This window comes from Carettochelys insculpta, chromosome 1 (genome assembly GCF_033958435.1).
Source record: "Carettochelys insculpta isolate YL-2023 chromosome 1, ASM3395843v1, whole genome shotgun sequence".
Taxonomy (NCBI): domain Eukaryota; kingdom Metazoa; phylum Chordata; order Testudines; family Carettochelyidae; genus Carettochelys; species Carettochelys insculpta.
In genome coordinates, this window is record NC_134137.1 from 74,177,385 (window position 1) to 74,201,222 (window position 23,838).

General features: G+C 41.2%; 1 protein-coding gene across 1 annotated transcript in view; it reads right to left on the reverse strand.

Moving 5' to 3' along the window:
• The window catches only part of DIAPH3 (diaphanous related formin 3), a 492,901-nt gene that overhangs the window by 388,541 nt on the left and 80,522 nt on the right, over positions 1–23,838 (reverse strand). The window contains exons 6-9 of the mRNA XM_074982855.1: positions 15,558–15,632; positions 15,398–15,467; positions 8,351–8,487; positions 7,462–7,567 (exon numbers count right to left, since the gene is read on the reverse strand). Coding sequence (XP_074838956.1) covers positions 7,462–7,567; positions 8,351–8,487; positions 15,398–15,467; positions 15,558–15,632 — 388 coding nt within the window. The remainder of the gene's footprint in view (positions 1–7,461; positions 7,568–8,350; positions 8,488–15,397; positions 15,468–15,557; positions 15,633–23,838) is intronic.

Here is a 23,838-nt window from a genome sequence, read left to right on the forward strand (position 1 = left end):
ATAAAACAAGTTAATTGAAAATGAGTAAACTACAGACTCCAAAACTGTCTCTTTAGAATGTGAAGAGCAGAACAACAAAGGTGTGATTGTCACACACACGCCTGCACATAACTCAAAGCAACAGAGTGAGTTGCGAAGCAAAGCACAGCTGTTGGACAGTGGTGGTTCCTTAATATTACAGTAGACCCCTGAGTTACACGCAGGTTGTGTTCATCGCAACTCCCCATAACTCAAATTTCAAGCAAGTCAGTGGAAATGTGAACCAGTCTGGATCCCAGGTCCTCTGGGCTTGCAGGAGCTAGGCAACTAACCAGCCCACCAGGGCTGGCCAGTTTCCTGGCCCCCAGAGTGGCATGGAGTGGGAACCAGGCAGCAGCCTGGTTCCCCGCCCCCTGCCACTTGTGGGAGCCAGGAAACTGACTGGAACATGGCTGGTCAGTTTCCTGTGTCCCACCAACACAGGGGAGCTGGGAACCAGGTTGCCACTTGGTTCCTGTCTCCCTGTCACTTGCAGAAACTGGGAAACTGACCAGCCATGAGCTGGTCAGTTTCCCAGGTCCCACAAGCATGGTAGGAAGGGAGCTGGGAATCAAGCATCAGCCTGGTTCCCAGCTCCCCTGCACTGGCAATCAGGCTGCCACATGGTTCCCATCTCCCTGCCACTAGTGGGACCCTGGAAACTGACCAGCTGTGCGCTAGTCAGTTTCCTGGTTCCTGCAAATGGGGGAAGAGGCATGAGAACCCACCGCTGGAGGGAGGCAGGAAACTGACCAGCCCTGGTGGGGTAGTCAGTGTCCTGGCTCCTGCCAGCCCAGGGCTGGTTAGTTTCCTGGCTCCCAGAGTGGCTTCCGCCCCGCGACAGCTGTCTGCCCACCTGGCTTCCCCCAGCTGGGGAAGCCTAGTGGGCAGACAGCCACAGAGCAGCTTTGACTTGTGCTTAACTTGTGTTAATGTGACTTAGGTGCAACTCAAAGTCACGCATTTCAAGGGTTTACTATACACACAAATGCACCTTGTGTGTGGCTGAGATACAGCATGGGACAGTGTGTTATTCACCCCAGTCCTCAACTAACAATAAAAACAGAACTAACAAAATAAAAACCAAATAGAACCACTTTACTATTGCTCCTCATTGTAAGGAACCAGGTGGATCGCTTCATGAAGGTGCAGCCTGGCCCAGTTTCAGAGCTGGGACCTCAGCCTACCACCAGAGGAACACTACTTTCCGCTTCTCTAACTATGCATGAGGGAAACCTCCAACTTTCAGAATAATCCTGGATATTTTTTTAAAATACATTCTCGTGCAAAAGGTATTATTTTGGAGAATTTGTATGGCGTTTGTCACACAGAAAGTCAAATTACATGATTGCTATGGTCACTTGTGTCCTACAGATCTATGATATTAAATATAAAATTACTAAAGCTGGGTAAATACATGAAGCACCATTACCTTAAGCACTCTTACCATCAGCACAATTTTTTTCTAAATCTGCCTTTTATTTGACAGCAAAGTCCTGATTCAGGGTCAATACACCGTCGTGTTACCGAGAATTTGTACAAACAAATTAGAGTACACTTCCTCAAGCATACAATCCAAATGAACAGGATATAAAACATACATGCAAGCACTAAAAGGACCAACAGCTTTCAGGATTTTTAACTCATGCCAGAAACCATGGTTCATCTATTTCTGCCCAGATTCCTCAAAAAGCTTGCTATGCCACTTGTTGGACCAATGGGTTCCTCCCAAAATATCCACCGCACAAATGTATTAACACTAAGCGTGTCCTTGGCAGAGTGGTAGGTGAAATCAAGCCAGACTTTCCTCACTCCATTCCCAAAGAGGGTGTATAAAGTCTCATTCCTCAACTATAGGGAACTGTTGGATGTGGAGCAGGGAACAGCGATCAGCTGTGGCCCCAAACTTCAGTGGATGGATAGGAAGAGTCCTGATTCTGCTCCAGATGGACAGAAGTAGCTGAATGCATCGTGACCACTTCTAAAGATATTTAAAGTTAAATACCAACATGGAGCTTCAACTGAAAGGCTAATTTGTTCATAATAAATACATGAAAGTACAGATTGCAAGAGACCAGTGAGTCTCATCATGGGGGTTTTAGATCAAATGCCAGTGGAATCTGGTTCACCCTGTCAGCAAATCAGAGTAAGACAAGTTGTAATCTTTCAGAAACTTCCTAGAAAAAGCAGCTCTCTCAATGGTGATTTTCTGCAGAGAAGCCCTTTTCCCATACAGTTTTGAAGAGAATATGTAAAAAAGCTCATGCTTCTTTTCCTTGGCCCCCTTCTCTCTTTGGCTCTTTACATGCGTGCTGCGGGTCTAGACTATCCTCCACCTTTGGAAAATAGCTTGTGTCATGTCTGGTACATTCATGAATACTGATTTTGTGAAGTTACCACGGTTCTGAATTTAGCTAGTAGGCACCTAAATCCTCTTGTGCTAATTCCCACTGCAAATAAGGACTAAAGCTTTAAAAACATCTAGAACCAGCATGTAGAAGTTCTTCAATAACTATGACTTTCAAGGTTTGTGCAAGATGAATTCTAACCATTTTACAGGATTTAAATGAAAGTGTCTTATCTGTAGCATTAGTAATGTAAACCAATATGACTTCTTGTATTACTTCCGGTACTAACACTGGTGAGAAAGAAAAAAATTACTTTAAAGAATTCAATAGGTGCAAAGTTCGACTTCCATGAAATAAGCATAATATTTTAAGTCTGAAATGCTTATCGTAGCCTTTTGATTTACGTAATCCCAAGAGATATCTTAAAGATAACTCATAAACCCAAACTGAATTCTTCAAGGCTCAAGCATCCAGGACAGCTCGATAAAACTTAGTGATGGACTGAATGACATGAGTGATAAAATTAAAAGACAATGTAAGGCAAAGAAGCATCACAATACACTGTTTTATATTCTCACTCTCATTATATGGTTCAGCACCTGTTCTACTGTCTGCTTGAAACCAGGGAAGAAATTGGTTTAGTTAGCTGAGACTTTCCCCATAAAAGATTGAGGCCATTATTTCAGGAGGCAGAAGCAAGGAACAAACTGCCAGGGTAATATCAATCTTGTTGCTTTGAAGGTATACATCCAGCATTAATTGAGGAATTTAAAGATTGAAAATTTAGGAAAGCTTCCAGACACCAAACCCTTAGATAATCATATTAAAGAAATAAATCAGAGTTTCTCATCTGCTTCTGGCCAAGAGATGACATGCACCACTAGTTTGGGCGGTCTATGCTGTTCAAGACAATGTGACACTGAGATAAAAAGTACAGGAGCTGAAGTTAGACATATCGAAGAATAGCAACGGTGAAAATTTTTAGCATTGAGTTAATGAGCCACTAGAAAAATTTTCTTAGGGACATAGCAGATTCTTATAACCCAGACTGAGAATGTGGCCTAGTCAGCCCCACTTTCTTCTCTTGATTTCAATGTCAGTTGGTTCTTGTCCTTCTCTGTTCCAAAGCTCCTCATTTGTGATGTAGTCTTCCCATTTCATATGAAGGATGTATCTCCATACATCTGTTTATGAATGCCTGTAGCTTGTGATTTGAAGACTTTTTTGTACGCCAGGTCTCGCATCCATACAAGAGCACACTCTTCGCATTTGTGTTGAAGATCCACAGTTTCATCTTCGCAGATATTATTTGTGAATTCCATATGGGACGGAGAGTCTTGAATATAGCTGTTGCTTTACCTATTATGGCACTGATAGCCTTATCTGTTCCTCTATCAATACACATACTACTCATCAAGTAGGTAAATTGATCCACATCTTCCAAGCCACCTCTCCCACTGTGATGGTGGTGCTATTGGACGGATTGATCCTCTTTCTCTTGGTCTTTCCCCTGTTAGTGCTCAGTCACTGAGGCAGTTTTGTCTAGTGTTGTGACCTTTTCTTTCATGCTTTCATGTTAGTGTGAAAGGAAAGTGACAACAGCAAAATCAGTGCCCTCTAGTTGTTTGAAAAGTGTCCACTGAATGCCTCGTTGACGGACCTCTGTTGTCCTGTTCATAATCCAGTCATTGTGAGCAAGAAAAGGAAAGGTGACAATAGGCACCCTTGTCACATTCCCGACAGTATGCTGAAGGATTTGGTCAAGATATCATTGAGAACAACTTGGCATGTCAAGTGTTCGTACGTTGAACAAATCAAGTTAAAAATTTTGGATTGGATTCCATGGTGGCATAATGCCTAAGGAGACTACTTGTTTGAATTTTTATCAAGGCTGTCAAAAGCAGTCTATAAAGGTTATTTACAGAGGTGAGTTCCACTCCAGTGACTGTTCTATGATCACTCTAAGAGTTGCTATTTGGTCAGTAAAAGATCTCTTGCTTTGGAAGCTGGCCTGATCTTCCCTAAGCTGTCCATTACTTTCCGTCTACGTTCTCTCCAAGAGAATCCTATTGAACGCTTTTCCTGGAAAAGACAGTAATGTGATATCACTCCAGTTCTTGCATTCCTTCAGGTTGCCTTCCTTTGGAAACTTGATAAAGTACATATGTTTCCAGTATTGTAGGATCTCTTCACTGTCCCAGATTTTATCAAATAGATTATACAACATGTTGATTGATGTCTCACTACCTGTCTTAATTGCTTCTGCAGAGATGTTGTCTGAAACAGGTGCGTTTCGGCTGTTTCAAGGGGCAATGGCTTTTCTGATTTCTTCTTTTGTAGGTCTACTGCTGTTAATTTGCAGCAGTATATTTGCAGGCAGTAACTCAGGAAGTTCCATGTGGGCAGAGAAGTTCAGTAGCTCTTCAAAGTGTTCCTTCCAACTACTGAGCTACTCACTTGGGCTCATTAGCATGTGCTCCTTAACCTGTCCTGGCTGATCCACTGTATGCCATGACCCAGCTAGCTTTCATGTAATGTTACAGAGTTCTTTAAAGTTTCTCTGTCTTGCAGCTTGTTCTGCTTGCTGTACAAGGTCTTCCACAAAGTTCTTTTTGTCCCATTTTATAGACTATTTAACTTCTTTTTTGGCTTCTGAATACACAGTCTCTAAGCTTCTGCCTTGGCTGCTCTTGTTTTGTTGTTGTTTGCTGCTTTTCTGTCCTTTCGTTCTGTCACTCTTCTCAGAATTTCTGCTGTGATCCATTCTTTTTGACACCTTGTCCTCTTTCCCAATGTTTTATTGGGAGTTTTTTCCAGGCTGTTTTGGTGTGTTCCCAAATTTGTTCAACGGTAACATCTTTTGGGATAAAGCTTGCCAGAAGAGCATATCAAAATCAACACATACTTCTTTGCTTTCTGGTTCACCACACTTTGTAGTTTCTCATAAAAGTCTGTTTTACATTCCTCAGGTGCTTCATTGGTTGGTGCATAACATTGCACAGTTAGTACCTTTTGCACTTTGGTGTAGACTCTGCCTGTTATGATGCATGAGAATACTGCTGTCCACTCCATTAAAGCCTCAGATGCCTCTCTTGATAACATCAAGCCTACATCTTCTGTGTGTGATGCACCTTCTTCTTCATGTCCTGAATAGATGAGGGTTTCATCTGTTGCTCGATGTAGCTGCCCCGATTGTGTCCATCTTGTCTCAAATAAGCCCAAAAGGGCAAGCTTCTACTGTTTCATCTCTGCTGCAATCTATGCTACCTTCCCCGCTTGATACATGGTCCGAACATTCCACATACCGAACTGGGTGGCTGTGCTGGGTGAGAGAAGAGTCATCAGAGGGACTGCTGCCTTTCAGCTTTCCCTACCACACTTCATAATCAATCTGAGCAGATTACTAACTCCTCCCAAGACTTACGTAGTTGTAGGTTTCTTTGTGGATGTTTCTGTAACTTTTGGGGGTTTTTTTTTACGGCTAGCATTGTTAAGTAAACTCTTTCATATTCAGCATTGTTATCCAGAACTGTCAAATAACTGGCATTATACCATAAGTAAATATTGGTTACTTTTTCCATAAGTACAGTGTAGTGAAAGTAAATACAAATAAACACAGCAAATACAGTGTAAGTTTACAGAGTACAGTACCACTGCTGTTGGTCAATAAAGTACTCTGCATACATTTTTGTGTGTTTCTTAATATCTGATCTTGTTTTTCTTTGGTGTTGTGCATTGCTAAGTACAGCTCTCTGTTATCAAGAATATTTGAGTATCTGACAATCTCCCAGTCCCTGGGCTGCTGGGTATGAAAGAGTTTATTGTAGTCACTCTTCACAAAGTCTAGTGTCTGGAAGGTGAATTAAGTGCCATAATGCCTGAGGAAACTACTTGTTTGAACTTTTGTTAACTGGTATGGTAAAACAGAAGTTTACTTTTGTTATTACAGGTTGAACCTCTCCAATCCAGAACTCTCTCAGCCGGCAAACTCCCTAATTCAGCATGATTTTAGTTAGCTGGTGTGACAAAGTCAGTCCTGTTCCTGGGCCTCTGGCTTCTATTCAGTCCACTGGGCCCACTCAAGGGCCCAGTTGCTGGGTTCTGGCCCAGGGACCCTATGCAACTGCTGGTGGGAAGGGCTGATTCCCTTAGTCCTTGGTGCAGCAGCTCTTCTCCCTGGGTCACTTCCCCAAACAATTCCCCCAGTACCTTCTCCAGGCTGCAGCTGTAACAAGTCCCTCTTGATCTTCTGTAGCTCCCCACTCTCCCTCTGCAGTTCCTGGTGCTCCTGCTCCTTTCTTCTGCTCCTTTACACCCTGCTTTTTCTCACTACTTCTGGTCTCCGTGCCTCCCTACTCTCGCCTCTCACACTCTCTCTCCACCCTTCCCACTGTGAAGGATTTTTAAAGGCTTCTTATTAGCCCAGTCATTGGGGCCACCTGGCCCCAATTAGGCTGAGCCATCTCCCATCCAGCTGCCTGTCATTGTCCTGCAGGCCCTTCTGTTTATTTGGGCTCCCTCTGAGGGGCTCTCCACCCTGGCCCTGCCACACTGGATGAACATTTATCATAGATGTGGCCAAGTTTCCCGTGGTCCCATAAAGTTTGTTTCCAGCCTCTTAGTTTTCTGTGTTATGTAGCTGTAATTTACCCCTACATGTCTTCTAAGAACCCAGTAAGCACCAGAAGTGTTGGTAATCTGCTAGAAAATACTGACCTCCTGTCATCTGGCAAATTCTCTCGCCTGGCAACGGTCCAGTCCCATGGGAGCGGAACAAGAGAGGTTCAGCCTGCAGCTTGATATAGCTGATGGTAGAATAATTACCAGGCGATACTCCCTATTTTTCAGTAGTTTGTTCTGAATTTGGCATCCTCAGTCATGACCCACTGAAGTAGTTAAGATTCATGCAGGACAAGATGGTTTAGGTCTAAAAATTGCATCAGCAATAATCTACATTCCTTAAATTACATAAAATGTATTTCAAAACATGATCTGTATAGCTTCCATTTCATTCTAATGAAAACAGCCTAACTGAAGGTACATATTTCATTTTTAATTTAAATATAAAAGTTTTCATCATAAAAGAAATACATACTTGCAGCTGGACTGATTTATCCTGGAGGCCTTCTACAATGGGAGAGAATCTGGCAATGTTCTTTTCTTCTGCTACTGCTGTTACAGCTTCCAAAATTTTTTCAAGTCTACAGGAAAAAAGAAGTAAGTTCAGTTTATGGGATGGAAAAAGTAATAATCCTCATAGACACCTCCTTTTTGTTTTTTACCTGTTGAGCATAGGCAAAAATTCCTTGAAGTCGGGCTATTCAATATAAATTGTAATTTTGTATTAAAAATTATACTTTTGTTAGTAACAAACTTTTACCTTAATTTAGCTATTACAAAGTAATAAAAAACTACCACAATGCAGGGGGATGATCAGATATTGTTGAGTTTTTTCCATCTACCAGAACCACTTCCTCCTCCTCCTCCTCCTCCTCCAGTATGGTAAATATTACTACTACTAATAAATCCCTTAATTGTCAAATGTTTAAATTAAATTAGAAATGTCTTGTGAACATATATCCTAACCCTATTTTTAACACAGAACTATAACAGGTAGTGCATGAACCTATTTGTTTAAAGAAATATGTGCCTATAGCCAGCAGATTAAAAAGCAAGGCATTGGTCCTTTAGTTTTCAAGAACAAACATTTCAACACTCTTCCACATTTCCCACATGTGGAAAAACAACAAGAAGTTTGTTATATCTAACAAAGTGGTAGTAACAAACATTTATTTACAGTACATTTGAAATCAAAATTTTCTAAAAATGGAGATTTAAGTAGTTAACTTGTTAAACTGATGTCTACGTACATACATACATACATACATACATACATACATACATACATACATACATACATACATACATACAATTAGAAGTTCTGAAAGAGCATAAAACACTGTTAACTTAAAAACAATACTTACATATTTTCCTCTCCAACAATGCATATCGCAGACAGAAGTTTAACAACATCAGTCATCATGTTAGTCTGTCTAGGATCTATTGCTCTGGCCAGCAATGAAAGACTCCTTTCTTCTCCCATTATTCTTTCCAACCCATACTAAAGAAAAATAGATAATGAAGAAGGTTTTATTTAATACAAAAAAAAACAAAAACAAAAAAAACTTACACATAAAACTGCAACTTAAGAAATGGCAAATATGAATGGTACTGACAAATTCCATATATTAATCAAACAGCATTTTGAATCTGCAGCTTCTGCATTTTAAAATACAAATGCTGAAGCTGGACTGCATAATAAGAAGTTTTCCGTTCCTCTGCAAGAATCATGGCTATCAATGTAAGACAGATGAAATGTTTTGCTCCAAGTCTCTTGGATATCAAGTTAATGATTGCAACCTGAAAAACACAGACAAGACTACCACCACCAATGTAATACACAAAATCCAAAGAATAATTAATTCTAACAAAATTATTACCATTTTAAGCAAAACTCTAAAAAATTCTAAATATCATTACCAGAACGCTATTTAACTGTCTCGTCCTCAATGTTATGTTTCTCTTAAACTTTTTCATTTTCAGTAATAAAAGAAAAATAAGGCTGAACAGAATAATTTAAATTAAACCATATGAGCAGAAAAAACACACACACACAGCTGGGTGTGTTTCCCACAGAGAACATTTATCCATAGGGTGGCATAGTAACAACCATAGTGGCACTCTAACAACCATCTATCACAAAACTGCCGGGCATTTTAAGTTTTTTAATTGGAGATTTAATTTTATCACTTAGCCTTGAGACGTTAAGCATCTAAGGATTTTCTGAAAAGCAATGAATGCAGCACCCAACATTCGAGTAAATCTTGTCATTTGGTGCATAGATAATTTACTGATTATCAGTTTGAGTCCTTGCAAGATGGTGCAAATGTGTAGCAACATGAACCATCATTACAATATAGTGGTGCACTTCCCAAGAGTTTATTAATTACAAAATAGAGAATTTGGGCATTTCCATGCAGTTTTCATGGCTAAAAGTAACTGAAAAGATTATGAAATATTTAAAAGGCTCAAAGCACAATTTCATTAGGAATACTGTTTGTGAACATCCTAACGATAAAAGGACAACATTATTTCCTAAAAGACCATTTGACAATCTTAAGAGTTCATCTTCCTACGTAGATGTAAAGACAGTCAAGAGATCCTACAGGTTGTACCCCATGCAAAGTAATGCTCGCAACCCCTAGATAAGGGGTCTGCAAAGAAAATAGTGAGAAGAGCCATTTTTTCCAAATTCAGTTACAAAAATCAGTATTTCAAGAGCAGCAATGCATGTGAATACTAGACAGTCCTTAATACATCAAACCACATTTACTATAACCCCTATTTTAAAAACCATTCACCCACAATGATTTGTACCAGTTACAAAGTTTAAAGTTACTTTCACCCCTGGACTGGAGAGCAGATGAGGACAAGGAAAATGCTGCACCTGGGGACAGCCTCTTAAGCAGGAAGGAACCAGGTCTGCATCAACTCTCTATGGCTCCCCATTCCCAGTCTCTACCCCACTTGGCCCACAATCCACCCCTTCCTTCCCCGCCCCCCAAGGCTTAACCCCTCTGAGCCCCAAACCCACCTCACACCTTCCCAAGGATTAACCTGCCTCAGCCAGTGAGCTCCTTCAGCTTCGTGCACTTCTGCTGCTGCTCCTCCATGGCCACTGCCTCCTTCTCAGCAGAGCTGCGTGGCTCCATCAGGGGCAGACTGAGCCACCCTCCCCACAACCCCACTGGCTCTCCTGTGGGTTTAGCACTTCCCCCACCTGCAGTGAGTGCAGCTCCTTGATCTACCACCACTGAAATAACAGAACTAAATTTAATGGGTTTAATGGCTGGATCCTAACAAATGCCCTGTCAGCCATTAAACCTATTAAATTTACTTCCATTATTTCAACGGCGGAAGGGCAGGGAGCCAGAAGAGGAATCAGTGGCAGCAGTGCCCAGAGCCACAACTCCCTCCTTAAAGAGCCGCACGCAGCTCCGGAGCAGCAGGTTGCTGACCCCTCCCCTAGAATAACTTGAAAACTGAAAAAGGAATCCTACAAAAGACTGAAACTTGGACAAATTAACTAAAAAAAATAATATAGCAAGCATAGAGGGGCAAAATCAGAAAGGCAAAGGCAAGAAACAAATAGAATCTAGCAAAAGACTTCAGACAATAAGAAATTCTGGAATACATTAGAAGCAGGAAACAGACCAAAAAAGGTAAAAGGTCCATTACTTACTTGGGAGGAAGAGCTCATCAACAATACTAAGAAAAACAAGAACTTGTTATGCCTACTTTTCAGCAACAAAAAACCAGTTGTGACCAGATGGTTAAACACAATCAATATTAACAAGCAGGAAAAGAATACAAGCCACAATGGGGAAAGAACAGGTGAGAGAAGAGTTAGACAAATTATATGTTTTCAAGGTGGCAAAGCCTGGCAAATTTCAACACAGGGTACTTAAAGAACTAACAAAAACAATCCCAGAAGCATTAACATCTTTGAGAGCTCCTGAATGGTAGGTGACATCCCAGAAGACTGGAGAAGGGCATAAACAATACCTTTCTTTGACAATGAGAATAAAGACAACCCAGGTCATTCTGGACCAGTTTGTCTCACTCTGACACCTGAAAAAACCCTGCAATATGTTACTAGGCAACTTGTAAGCACCTAGACATTGATAGGTTGACATAAAGACAACATGGATTTGTCAAAACCAAATCATACAAAACCAACCTAGTTTCCTTCATTTACAGGAATACTGGTTTAGTGGTGGATCTTAATTTTTGTAAGGTATCAGAGAATCACACAGCAGCATGAGTAAACTAGGGAAACGTGATTTAGATTGAAGATCAGATTAATTTTGAATTCTAACAAACTTGAGAATTGAACTGAAATCAACAAAAATTAAATACAAACCAAAAAAGTGAACTACTACACTTGAGAAAAGATTTAGATTTATCCATTTGTATCAGAATACCAGGTTATCTGGACCCTTATGGCAGGAGTTTTCGACCAGTGTGCAGTGAGGCCTGTCCAAGCATATCATGAAACATCATCAAGTTCCACTTGCTACCTATTACTTCTTTGCAGAGCCATCACATGGGGAAAGTGCTGAACCCACACCATGTAAGGGGTCAGGCAGCAAGGCTGCCTGAGTCCTAGCTGGCGCAGGGTTGCTCCATTTCCACCTACAGTGGCTCTTTGCACAGCCACCACAAAGGGAAATGCTAACGCCGAAACACTGCTTCCTGGCTCAAAATACACTGCCGGGAGCCTGTCCCCTCTCCCTGCCATGATGAGGGAGGAAGGAAAAAGAATAAGAAACTGTTGGAGTTGGAACACAGTTTAAATACTGCATACCAGCTCCAATGGCCTGTGAGGAGGGAAGACAGCTCTCTTAAGCCACAACCCCCGCCCCACCTGATAAGTAACCAAGTAACCTGCTGAAATTTTCAGCAGTTACTCCATTACTCAACATCAATAGCCTGGAACTGAGCGGATTTTCAAAATCTGTCTGTGCTTGCTGCTGAAGATGGCATAGTCTGTGGCAATTTTCAAACATTAATGCATTTGATCCCTGTTTAGTTTGCTGTATGCACTATTATGTTGCAAACCTCTTCAGTAAAACTATATACATTGTAAATTTAAGTAAAGGTGATCTCTACGAGCAATTAATTTCAGCTGAGAGACCTGGGTTTGCCATGGAACTGTGTCTTATGGAAGTGTGCCATGTTACTAAAAAGGTTGGGAAACCACTGCCTTAGGGTGGCATTTAAGTCAGGAAACTATTAAAAGCTTCTCCCAATCTACAAGGCCTAAAGAACTCTGTGACACAGGACCAGGAAAGGTTAAGTAATTTAAAGGACCCAGATTCAACCTTTGGTGACATATTGTTATGTAATGAAGTGGGGAGGGAGGGGGAATGTTTACAGATATATTGTTGCAGTTAGCCATGTAATCAAACACTTTTGTGTAGCATTGTATTCTCTTAATTCAGAAATCAAAAGGAGATCTTAACATTTGAACAAACTGTCACTCTAATTATATCAGTCTTCAATTCTCTTTCAAGACCTAAATAAACTACCATTAAATAGCAAGATATAGTCAATTGCCTTATGTTAACCCTTTTAGCAAATTATCAGTGATACTCTGAAAATAGGATACTTAAAAACACCATTCTTCGCCCACAGAATACCTGCTGAAAAGACTTGACAATAGCATGCTAGGGATCTGAAATACTGGTAGGCCCTGATGCTTTTATCTCACATCTTCTTACACCTGATCAGGGGAAATCTGAGTATGAAGACTGAGGTCTCCATTTCCATTAACGTGGATCACTCTGATATTGGACTGCAACCTACAGACTAATTCACAAAGGGTTTTTTGCACCTCTAAAGCTCACCAACTCTTCTGTGAAACTGATCTAAAAACTCTAAAAGGTCATTATAAACACAGATATTAGTAACCAATAATATCTCTCTTTTTTATTTTTTTAATAAATGCTGAAGGGGAAGCTATGCTGGGAAGACCCCAGGGCTTCATGGGTTGATACAGCTGAAACACCTGTGGACTGGGCAGTAACTAAGTTTGTATACAAGAAGCAAGGATCAGTTATTACACACCATGAAATGTCATATTCATTATCTGAGTATTTCAGTGAAGATGGGCTACCCTCTCTAACCAAGGACTGAACATATTTTTGGCCCATTTCCAGGAAGAAATTGTTAACTATGTGAAAACCCAACCATGATAATTCAAGTGCCACCCAGTACAGTGTGGTATTAATTCATAGGATTATCACCGTTCAGGACAACAGCTCTGTGTTCCCCTTCTGAAATCCACCAGCACCTGCTCTAGGCTCCTCAGCCATCCCGTCTCTCGGTTAGAGACCGAGGTCTGTCTTGCTTCCCTGAATGGATTTTTTTTCATGCAACACAGCTGCCTGCCTACACTCACACATCTCCTGGAGTCACAACTGACTGAACAGGCCAGCATCTCTGTTTTGTTCTTCAAATGCTGTGAACATCCATAATTCCTAGCAGAAGTTACCATGCCCTTTTTTTTTTTTTTTTTTTTAGCTAGGGCAATATCCTTAAATAAAAAGATTACAGAGAAAACAAAATGTTAATAACAGTTCCTCTGTGCGTGTTATAAGTTTATCAGAGATCATCCATCAGGCTCATGGGATATCATTAGATCAAAATCCTTCCGGCCCTTTACAGGAAGGATTAGGGGACCCCACTGGACAGAAAATGTCCATTTACAGTGTCAGAATTAAGGCCCTCAGACAGTCTGTTTATCCAAAGTCCTTTCTGTGCCTGTTGATCTTTGAATAATGATGTCTGAATCAATAGATGCAAATCTCTGTATGTGGTGGTATCACTCTGACCAGTGATGATGCCAACTCATGGTGGAATTTGCAGTGACTCCACTCCTAATTCCCAGAGGAACTGTTATTACTTTCCCTCTCTTTAGGACTTTTATAATCACATAAAATCCGTGACCCACAATGATAGTAGGCGCTCCCAAAGTGCAAAAAATGGCCATATCTGTTGCAAAGATGTCTGATTCCTTTATTTAAAAAGGGAATTGGAAGAGAACCTGGAGAAGTATCTGCTAAATTAACTGGGGAACAGGGTTTGGCATCCTGTTTGGTATAGCAAGGACATAACCCCTCTGCCCACACATATCTGTTCAACACTTAGATGAGTGGAAGGTCATGGGGTCCCAGCAATGGGCTGAGATCAGAGGTAGATTCCAGACCTCTAATAGAGTCAAGAGATTAAAGGAAGATAATCTGCAATGCACAAATTTTGGCTGGGCAGGTCCCAAATGAGCTCAAGATTAATAAAAAGTCATGAGCAAGCCAAAATGAATCTCTTGTGATTTCTCTTTCTTCCTGCACCTCAAAGGACAATATCAGTGGTCAGTAAATGAGAGATTACAGCTGCAATATAAAGGCAACCATTAGGTGACAGGCGAAACCACAAGGATTAGTAGTATCAAGATAGAAAAATAAAGTGCCCAGAGTTCTGTGGTATGTTAGGAGTGTTTAGTATACCTGAGAAAGAAAAATGAACAGACATTTGACAGAAATGCAGAAGGCATCACAAAAAGCAAATGCTGCCAATGTGAAGTATCATTACTAAGAAGTTGAAAGAGCTGGTCCTAGCACTGTGTAAAGGGAACACTTATACTAAGCAGAAGAAAGAAGAGCTGATGGCTAATGATGCAGCAATGCAAAAATAAAACCTCAATTTTTTTTTACAAGTTTGAATTATGACTATGTTTAAAGGACCATTAATATTTCTGTAGCTAAATATCAGTCTCTTGGGTTAATTGCACTGTTTCTTCAACAAAATTTGTGGAAATTATATTTTATAATAAAACCACTAAAGGTGATGAAGATGTGTATTTAAACTCTGAAATCATGCACAATTTTCAAGAAATTAAATGAAGTCTTGAAATTATTGAGCTTCACCATCAGTCTACAACTCAAACCGGAGAACTATTAACTAAAATACCATGTTCAGATACAAAGTTTCACACTGAACAATGAAAAAGAAAGGGGGCATGCACTATTAAAATAAACACTTTCAATTACAAAGAATTCTCCCATTCCAACAAAATGTTAAAATAAAAATCTAAGCTGTGTATTGAAATAACATTTCCCACATTAAACCAGTCATTTAAGCAATAGTAAATATTGAATATAGTGACTAAGTTTAATTGTCAAGATTCACAAATTTTAACTTGGATAAAATTATTTGGGTACAGTGCAAACCATATACATAAACAGATCTGAACATAAGGGGCTGAAACATAACAGTAGTTATATTTCAGGTATAATATTTGAAAACCATTGAAGTAAATCAAGTCACTTCAAGTTAAACATCTGAATCATAATGTAGCATAGCCTACCTTATGAATACACTCAATTATTCAGTAACAATATATTTCATACCTTATTATTCATAAAGGCCTTCAGACACTGTACGACCTTATGCTGACTCCTCTTCACAACTCTGCCCTGACTGAACAGACAAACATTTTAAAGTAGTAATTACAAGTTAGTTTATTATACACATCACATAAAATTCAAGGTTTAAATAAAGTGTACTTACGGTTTAGTTTCAACCAGTGTTTCTAAAACATCCAACAATAATCCCAGTCCTTCCTGGCCGAAGTTTTCTACCCAACTAGAAGGTGAAAAAAAGAAACCAGGTCAGCACATTTGAAAGTCTCAATATTTCAGATATTGAATTATCATTAATTATTTATAGCATCATAGCATCAAACAGACCTGGTCATTGACCAGGAGCCTTTGTGCTAAGTGTTGTGGGAAAAAAGCAAAAAGACAATCCACTCCACAAAGGCCATGTCCACCCTAGCCCAAAACTTTGAAATGGCCACGCAGATAGGAATAAGGGGATTTCAAAGTTGCCAGGGTCCTTTAAAAAAGGAGCCCCGTCTGGACGAGCCGTGTGGTGGCAAGCCGCAACAATTTCAAAGTGCCACGGCTGCCAGCATGGTAATGAGGCGCTGAATATGTATTTCAGCGCTTCATTGGTGAACTTTGAAATGGCCATTTGCATGGCCATTTCGAAGTTTTGGGCTAGTGTAGATGTAGCCAAACTGTTTTGCCTTTTAATCATTTCTCTTTCACACTCAAAACCCTTCACAGATATACAAAATAAAATACTAAAACATAAAGCTCAGTTATAACAAATAAACCTCAAATTCACCAGAAAAATCATAACTATAGTCATGTCTAGAACTAATTAAATTTGCAAAAATGCATTGCCAATCTTCTCCAGGAGAACTTGTCCGAAGTTAGCCACCCAAGGCATCCGTTTTTTGGGCAAATAATTTAGAAATTTAAGAATTCATCCTCAATTCAGAGTAAAATCATCATGTATATTAATTATGCAAGGTTCTAAGATCTCCAGAAAATGTCACTTTCTATCATTGTCTGGCATTCCTTTGCTTCTGGCACTTCAATTTTTCTCTTCTATCTGAAATCTAAATCCATATGGGTATTTCTGCATATATCCCTTTTAGAAAGCTTACTACAACAATGAAAATGCGACATAAGATACACATAAGAAAAAAATTAGTAGCAGCATGCTCAGATACATATTTTGGCATAGAGACTGGATTCCAGTAAAACTCTCTCAATTGACCCAAAGCCTGAATCACATAGGTTTTTTTGTTTGTTTTTTAAAGAGTGTTTGAACATACCTTCTCATTAGGAAATATTTGACTTATGAATTACTACTGATACCATTCCTGGAATTAGATCTTCAAATATAATAGCATGCAGGCCCAGAATTTTAACCAGAATGCCACTGAATTCTTCCCAATAGCAAGCCATCATTCACAAATGATGTTTCAGCCTCCTGATCACTATGCAGTCATTAGTTTTAATCACAAGACTTTAACAGTTTTACTCCCCCACTTGTAATATTAACTCCTCTTACATGTTGCCTACTTCACCGTGATGAAGTGTTTCCCAGAAATTGAATTAACAAACCAACCTTCAAAATAGTTCATGGTACTCTACATTTTCAAGAATTTTACTATTACAAAACACAGGGAATAATCACATATTTAGAAGAATCAAAAATTTATTTTAGAATAACAAAATTACACTAATAATTTATTATAGCAGTCTTGGATGGTAACCCAGCACATTGTTCACTTTCAAAACACTTTCACTGCAAATCTAACAAAATGAAGATGCCAAATGGTAGATTTCCAGAAAAAAAAAACCTACAGCTTTCAAACCAAGGTTTAGGATTCTAAAGTGCCTTCCATAAATCTGACATATGCCAGGAGTGGAACATGCTGTCAAAAGACTTAAGAGCACAAGCCAAACTGGAAATTAAACCCAAAACATAAAACTTTCTGTTGCTAGCATCTGACTCAGAGGAAGCAATTCACACCCACTCAACTTCATTGTCATCTTATCATCAAACAAAACCTATCATCAGTATGGAGGTATAGCCTCCATAATGGTGGTCAAAGCATTAAGGGATATTTAATAGTGTAAACCTGGCACATAGATTTCTTGTGGCAACCAATTATAACCATGACACATGAATTCCAGTTCTCATTTTCAGGTAACATCATAAATTGGAAGGGGTTAGAAATATCTCCCGTAAATGTAAATGAACTTATTCATTTGAGCAAGTGCCTGACCAAGAAACAGGACTGAATGGACTTACAGATGCTCAAGTTTTACAGAGTTTTATTTTTTGGTGCAGTTTTCATGATAGATAGTGCAGTACCTTACTTCTATGAGGCGAAGTGAAATAAAACCAGTCATGTACCTTTTGTAACTGTTCTTTTAAGATACGTTGCTCATGTCAGTAGTGGTTAACTGCGGAAGAACTTTGTGTGTGAAAGCTTAGGGGTGATGAGGCACATACCACCGCCGCCTCATGTCTAATGAGCCAGGAACAAGCCTCATGGAAAAACTACCAAACAAGATAAGCAGTGGCATTGTAGCAGAACAATTTGTAGATAGAGATAAGAGGAAGGGCACAGACATAGAACAATCTTGTACGATGAGATGTGGTAAACACGTAAGCCGGGTTAAAGAACAAAAAGTAATAGAACCAATAACAGATCAATAACTGACAGCCAAGGAAATGCTGTAAGTGATAATGAGTGACCTAACAGAACTGTATAATGAGGCAGCAAAACTGTACAGAACCACTACAGAAACCAATGTAATTTGGATCTCACCAATGGGCCACAGCGCCAGTGCCTCAGAAGACTAGAAAACTCCCACTCACACACAGTTAACTGGGGTCCCCAGCTTGCTGAAGGCACATAACATGATGCTTTATCATCATGCTTTTGCTTTTGGGTTAAGCATTTATTGCTAAAAGCAGGTCCGGGCAATAAACTGCTTGTGGTTAACAGATATCTTGTCACCAAGTTTTGTACTAAGAGAATTCAGTGTCGAACCAGAGCACTTTTGACTGCAATAACTTCCATTCCAATAGGTGTGTATTCTGCACACAAGAACATCAAAAGGATTTCCCCCGGCAGTACCTGTCAGGTCAGCTGTGGAGGCTCCTAGGGTGGTGCCTGCATGGCACCCTGTATCAGGCTCTGTCCAACCTCCACCCCCTCCGTTTCTTCTTGGTAGCATTGCGACAGAGAGGGGGTGCATGGGATTCGGAAGGGATGTGAGCAACACATCTCAAGAACAATTTTTTTTCCTCAAGGTGACTGCTTAGGTACATTCCAACCTAGGGCATTTGAAAACAGTTTAACTGGAAGAGACGGAAATCTACATGCTGCCTTCCGCAGAACAGCTTTATCTGCGGGATGATGGCATAATGTACTGTGAACATATGGATGAATGACCACACCACTGCCCTGCAAATGTCCTGAATGGGAAATTGCACATAGAAGGGTACTGAAGAAGCATGCCTCTTGGAACAAGCAGTCAGAGCTGAAGCTGGAACCTTGTCCAGATTATAGCAGGTCCTGATGCAGGGTGTGATGCAATAAGAGAGATATTAGAATGAGATGAGCAGAACCCTCATCCATTCCAATATTACAATAAAAAGTTGTGGTAATTTGCAAAATGGCTCAATGTGTTAAATGTAGAAGGGTAGGGTGTATCTGACATCTACAAAATGAAGTGTCTGCTCCCTAAAAGTGGCATGTGGTTTTGTCAAGAACACACACAGAAGAAGTGTCCTGGTTAACATGGAACTGGGAGACCATTTTTGGCAGACAGTCTAGGTAAGAATACTGCTACACCTTGTCTTTATAAAAAAAACTGTGTACAGGAGACAGCTGAGACCTCAAGAGATCTGATGTCTGCCTGGATGAGATTATGGATACTAAGAAGCCTACCTTCCAAGAAAGGACAGGTGGGCAAAGAGTCAAAGGGGGGGGGAACCCATGAGCCAAGACAAGGCCAGGTTGATGTCCCACTGACAGACACGATGTTTAACCTGGGGAATAACCACTCCAGTCCCTGACTGTGTGATTGGCAAGAAAAAGACCTGTCCCCACTCACACTCCCCCAGTGAAAGACTGAAATGGCAGTGAAGTGAACCTTAATGGACAAAAGTGCCAACCCTGGGTGATTCATGTGAAAAGGTAGTCTAGTACCAAGAGCATGTCCGCCCCCTGAGGAGCGCCCTTCTGAAGGGCCCAGATGTAAAGTGCTTCCACTTGACTAAACAGTTTGTACTTGCCATGTCTATCAAGAGACTGAGCAGAGCCATGAACTAATGCTGCCAGGGCCTTGCAGGCACCGTGAAAATTAGGTCTACCTTGTCCTGACAAATTTCAAGGAGGACTCGGTGGAATAGCAGTTTAAGAGTGAATGCATACAGTCTGACCACAGTGTGTGAAATTCATCCACTGCTTAGCCACAGTTGTCATTCTAAAAGGAGCACAATCTGTGGCATTTCCTGTTGTATACCATAGTGAAAAGGTTCATGTGGGGATAATCACACCTCTGGAAGATGGGAAATTTAACATCTGACCTGAGGGACAATTCGTGGGTGTCAAAGGAGCAGCTGAGGCAGTTGGTCAAGATGTTCTGGGCACCCAGCATGTCAAAGGCTTGCAGGTGCATATGGTGTTTGATGAAAGTTCCGCAAGCTAAGGGCTTTGAACAGAGGGGAAAGGAGCACCACCCTATTTGTTTATATAGTACATGTTAGGCTAGAATAAACAGGTGAGCAGAAGATGAAGGGCAGATGACTGAACGTAATTACTGTCCCTCCTAGCAAACTACTGATGAGACTGCCAAGTCCTTGGCAATGAAGGTGGACAACACTGCTACTTAGGTACCAACTGCAGCATGCGTGCTCAGAGACCAAATGTCGTATTTGGTTTCCTTCAGCCTATGCAACTACACGTCCATCTGTTCAGAGAGGAAAAAAAAAACATTCCCATCAAATGAGAGGTTTTGGATGGAAGACTTCATCTCCCAGGATTTTCCAGCAATTTGAAGCCGAGAGCTGCACCACATGACCATTATGGACACTACCATCCTAGCAGCCAAGTCTGCCACATCCCAAGCCATTTGGAAAGCACAACATATCATCATGGTCCCCTCCTGCACCAGAATGTCCAACTTCTAGGCCAGTTGCTGAGGAATGGATTCCCTCAACTTTCGGAGAAAATCCAAAAAGCTAAGAAACCTGATGGTTCAAAACCCAAAACTGTAAACTAGCAGTGGATTTTTTATCTCCTCTGGAAAAAGTCCAGTCCAACTTTGTTGGGTGTGTTACCTTATTTTACACTAGCTATCACTCCAGGGTTATACACTCATTTGTATCTTATTAAATGCCATCACTGAAGGAAAAAGGAGCAACTAAGCTTTCAAGCACACACCCATACCCTCCTGCATTCATATATTTACACACACGAATTCATGCAGGTGAAGAGTTAGAACAGCAGAGAAAGCCGTGGGTCCGGATGCAGTCATGAACCCAGGGTGATGAGCTGAGTCTCCCCAGGATAAACGTAATAACTGCTTCAGAGAAATGATGGCAAAAAGCAGAAAGAACTCCTAGAGCTTTGCACCCATCTTTTATATATTTCAGTCCTATAGAAATTGTCCTGCCCCAGAATGCTGTATGTCTTGAGTCGTCACCACTCTCCCAGGATTCGCTAACATCATGAGTCATCAAGTAACAGCAGGTGGATCTTCCATCTTCAGTTGATGAGGCCTCTTTTGCTTTCTCGGGTGGATTCTTTTCCAGGGCTCACCTCCTATTAATCTCTGGTCATCGAAGTGCTGCTGGTAGCTGGTTGTCCAGACAGGCTGACTTCAGGGACTGATTCCACTACAAAATGTACCCACATTCACACTTCCCTCACTCACACAAAGGAAAGTTCATTTCAAAGAAAGAAATCTACCCCACAAACGAACTATTAGGATTTCTCACTTACGTTATGTGACTGGTGGGGTAATGCTTTCCTGTTCCCTGAGTAAACCCAATCAAGGCAGGCAGCTGGGGCCTCCTTAAGCATCAGCCACAGCTGAGGCTAATCAGCACTTGTGGTCAGCTGAAGCCCTGCACCCCCTATAAAAGGCTCCCCCAGCCTAGTAGCAAGGGGCAGGTTTTGGAAGGTGCACTGGAGAGCAGGATCAGAGCAGGAACAGAGCAGAAACAGGAGCAGAGCAAGAAAGTACCACGGGGAAACAGTGGGCAAAGTGGCCCAAGGTGAGGTTGCTACATTGGGGCAGGGGTGAAGGCCCTGCCAGTGGTCTCTTGTCTTCTTAGGGACCTTGGGCCTGAGCCCAGGGTAGAAGGCGGGTCTGGACTCTCCCCACCCTGCCCCAGAGGGGTACTTCACTGGAGCAGGTGCAGGCCTGCAAGGGGGCTGGCTTTTGCCTCCCCATTCTGGACTTGATGATGATGCGAATGGCTTGCTAAGCGGAGACACCTGCCTCTGGAAAGCCTTGGGCATATAGGGAGTCTCTGTGAGCCTCTGAAGTGCAAGGTAACTGCCCAGAAGCACACGGACCCACAGGGGCTGATGGGAAATTGTCAGTTATCTATAAACAATTTCTTACCACATTATACTGCTCAATATAGACCCAGCAGCTGCCTCAAAACAAAACATAACCATATACGACACAGCTACATCTTCAAAACATGCCTATTGTTTCAAAGCTTAGAGTAAGTTACAGGACAATCTGGCAGTAATGACTGAAAGTAACAGAATTTACTTATGCATTGTAGTGGACTGAGAAAAGGCTTTCTATAACAGGATGCTTTGTTTTTTTGGGGAAGAACAGGAGTGATGTTGCTTTTTCTGACAGCTCCAGAGAGCCACTGGGTGGGTGAAAAGGTATTCAAAGCTTTTGACCTGGACAAAGTATTTATTTTTGGCCTGTTTTGAGGTGGGAGGAAAGCATTAACATGTGGCCTTATCAATTCTGAGGACCCATCTTACACTAATAATGCAAGGCATGCTGGCCCGAGCCAGTCCCTGTGCCCACAGCCACGTGGCTTTTCTTGGCTGATGTTGTGACGATGTGCTTTTTCTTTAGCACCAGCAATGGAGAGGAGTGCTGGATGGAACCCAGAGCTTTGGGTGCATTCCTCACAGATGCTGAGATCCTTGGTGAATCATGTACAGACAACTTAGACACTGAACAGTAGGGCAGACTCCATTAAGGAGAGTCCAGAGTAAAAAAGTCTCCTGGGTATTTTTTTTTGTGTTCAAGCATGGAAGGTGTTACAGACACAGTGCTTACATTTGACATGCACATCTCCCAAGCACATGAGACAACTGCGAAGAGCGTCACTAATAGGCATAACCCGGTTACAATCTGTGCAAGGCTTGAAATCTGCTGGGACCTTTAGTACTAACGCTTTAACTATTAACAAGTATTTAACATTAATTTAGTGGAAACAACTGAAAATAAGGCCTTGAGGCACAAAGGCCAAGACAAAAGAAACGCTACCCCTTGACAAGCAAGCAAAGATGATCAAACTGACACCAAAACTCCACCATGAAGACTCTAGGGGTTCCTTGCCAGTCCCAGGCCTGAATGAGGGAGAAGGGTTGGCCAGGTGAGTGATGATGCACTGACCATAAAATAACAACATGAATGAAATCTGATGTCAGGATGAATAAATGATAAAAGATGACAGCTCAGATGTTGCCCTGATAAGCAATGCCTGTGGCACCAATCAAGAGATCTGGGTTGGGTCAGTAAGTTGGCTATGGAAAGAAAATTACAACTAACACATATACCATCAATCTGAACATGGAACACGCAAATACTGTGGGCAACTGGAAAATTAGAGCCGCTTCAAAAGGAGGTGTAGATACACTGATGCGATGTACTTGGACTGCGGAGATGCTTTGGACGACATTGGGAGAGATGTGCACTTCTGAAGTCATTGTCGCAGTAGGTATCTCTCACGACCAGCTGGCCCTGGGTAGCCAACCAGAGGCTGAGACCCTGTGCCCTATAAGGTCTCCCAGGAAACTACCCTCAAGGAGGGACGCTTAGACAGGACCCACCCCCGCCCCACTGGAGTGGAAGAAACTGGGGTTGTGCACCTGGGCTCCACCCAATTCCCCTGGCAGGCAGTGGCTGGCCCGAAGAGCAAAGGCTGGACACCGATTAAAGGATACAACAGAACAACAGTTTATTTAAGAACATGAAGTAACAACACGATACTAATTACATCTAACTATAACTATCTCTATATCTATATTGACTAATGTAACTAAACACTTACAAGTATTAGAAAATCCATTGCGTATTGAAATCTTTATTTATCGGGAAGGCAAATGTTTAGTTAGTTGGAAATAAGAAAAAGCAATAGGTTTTAGTTTAAGGGTTCTTTGAAAAAAGGTAGGGCAAGGGTGCTGGTCCTTGTCTCTTACTTGGGGCTG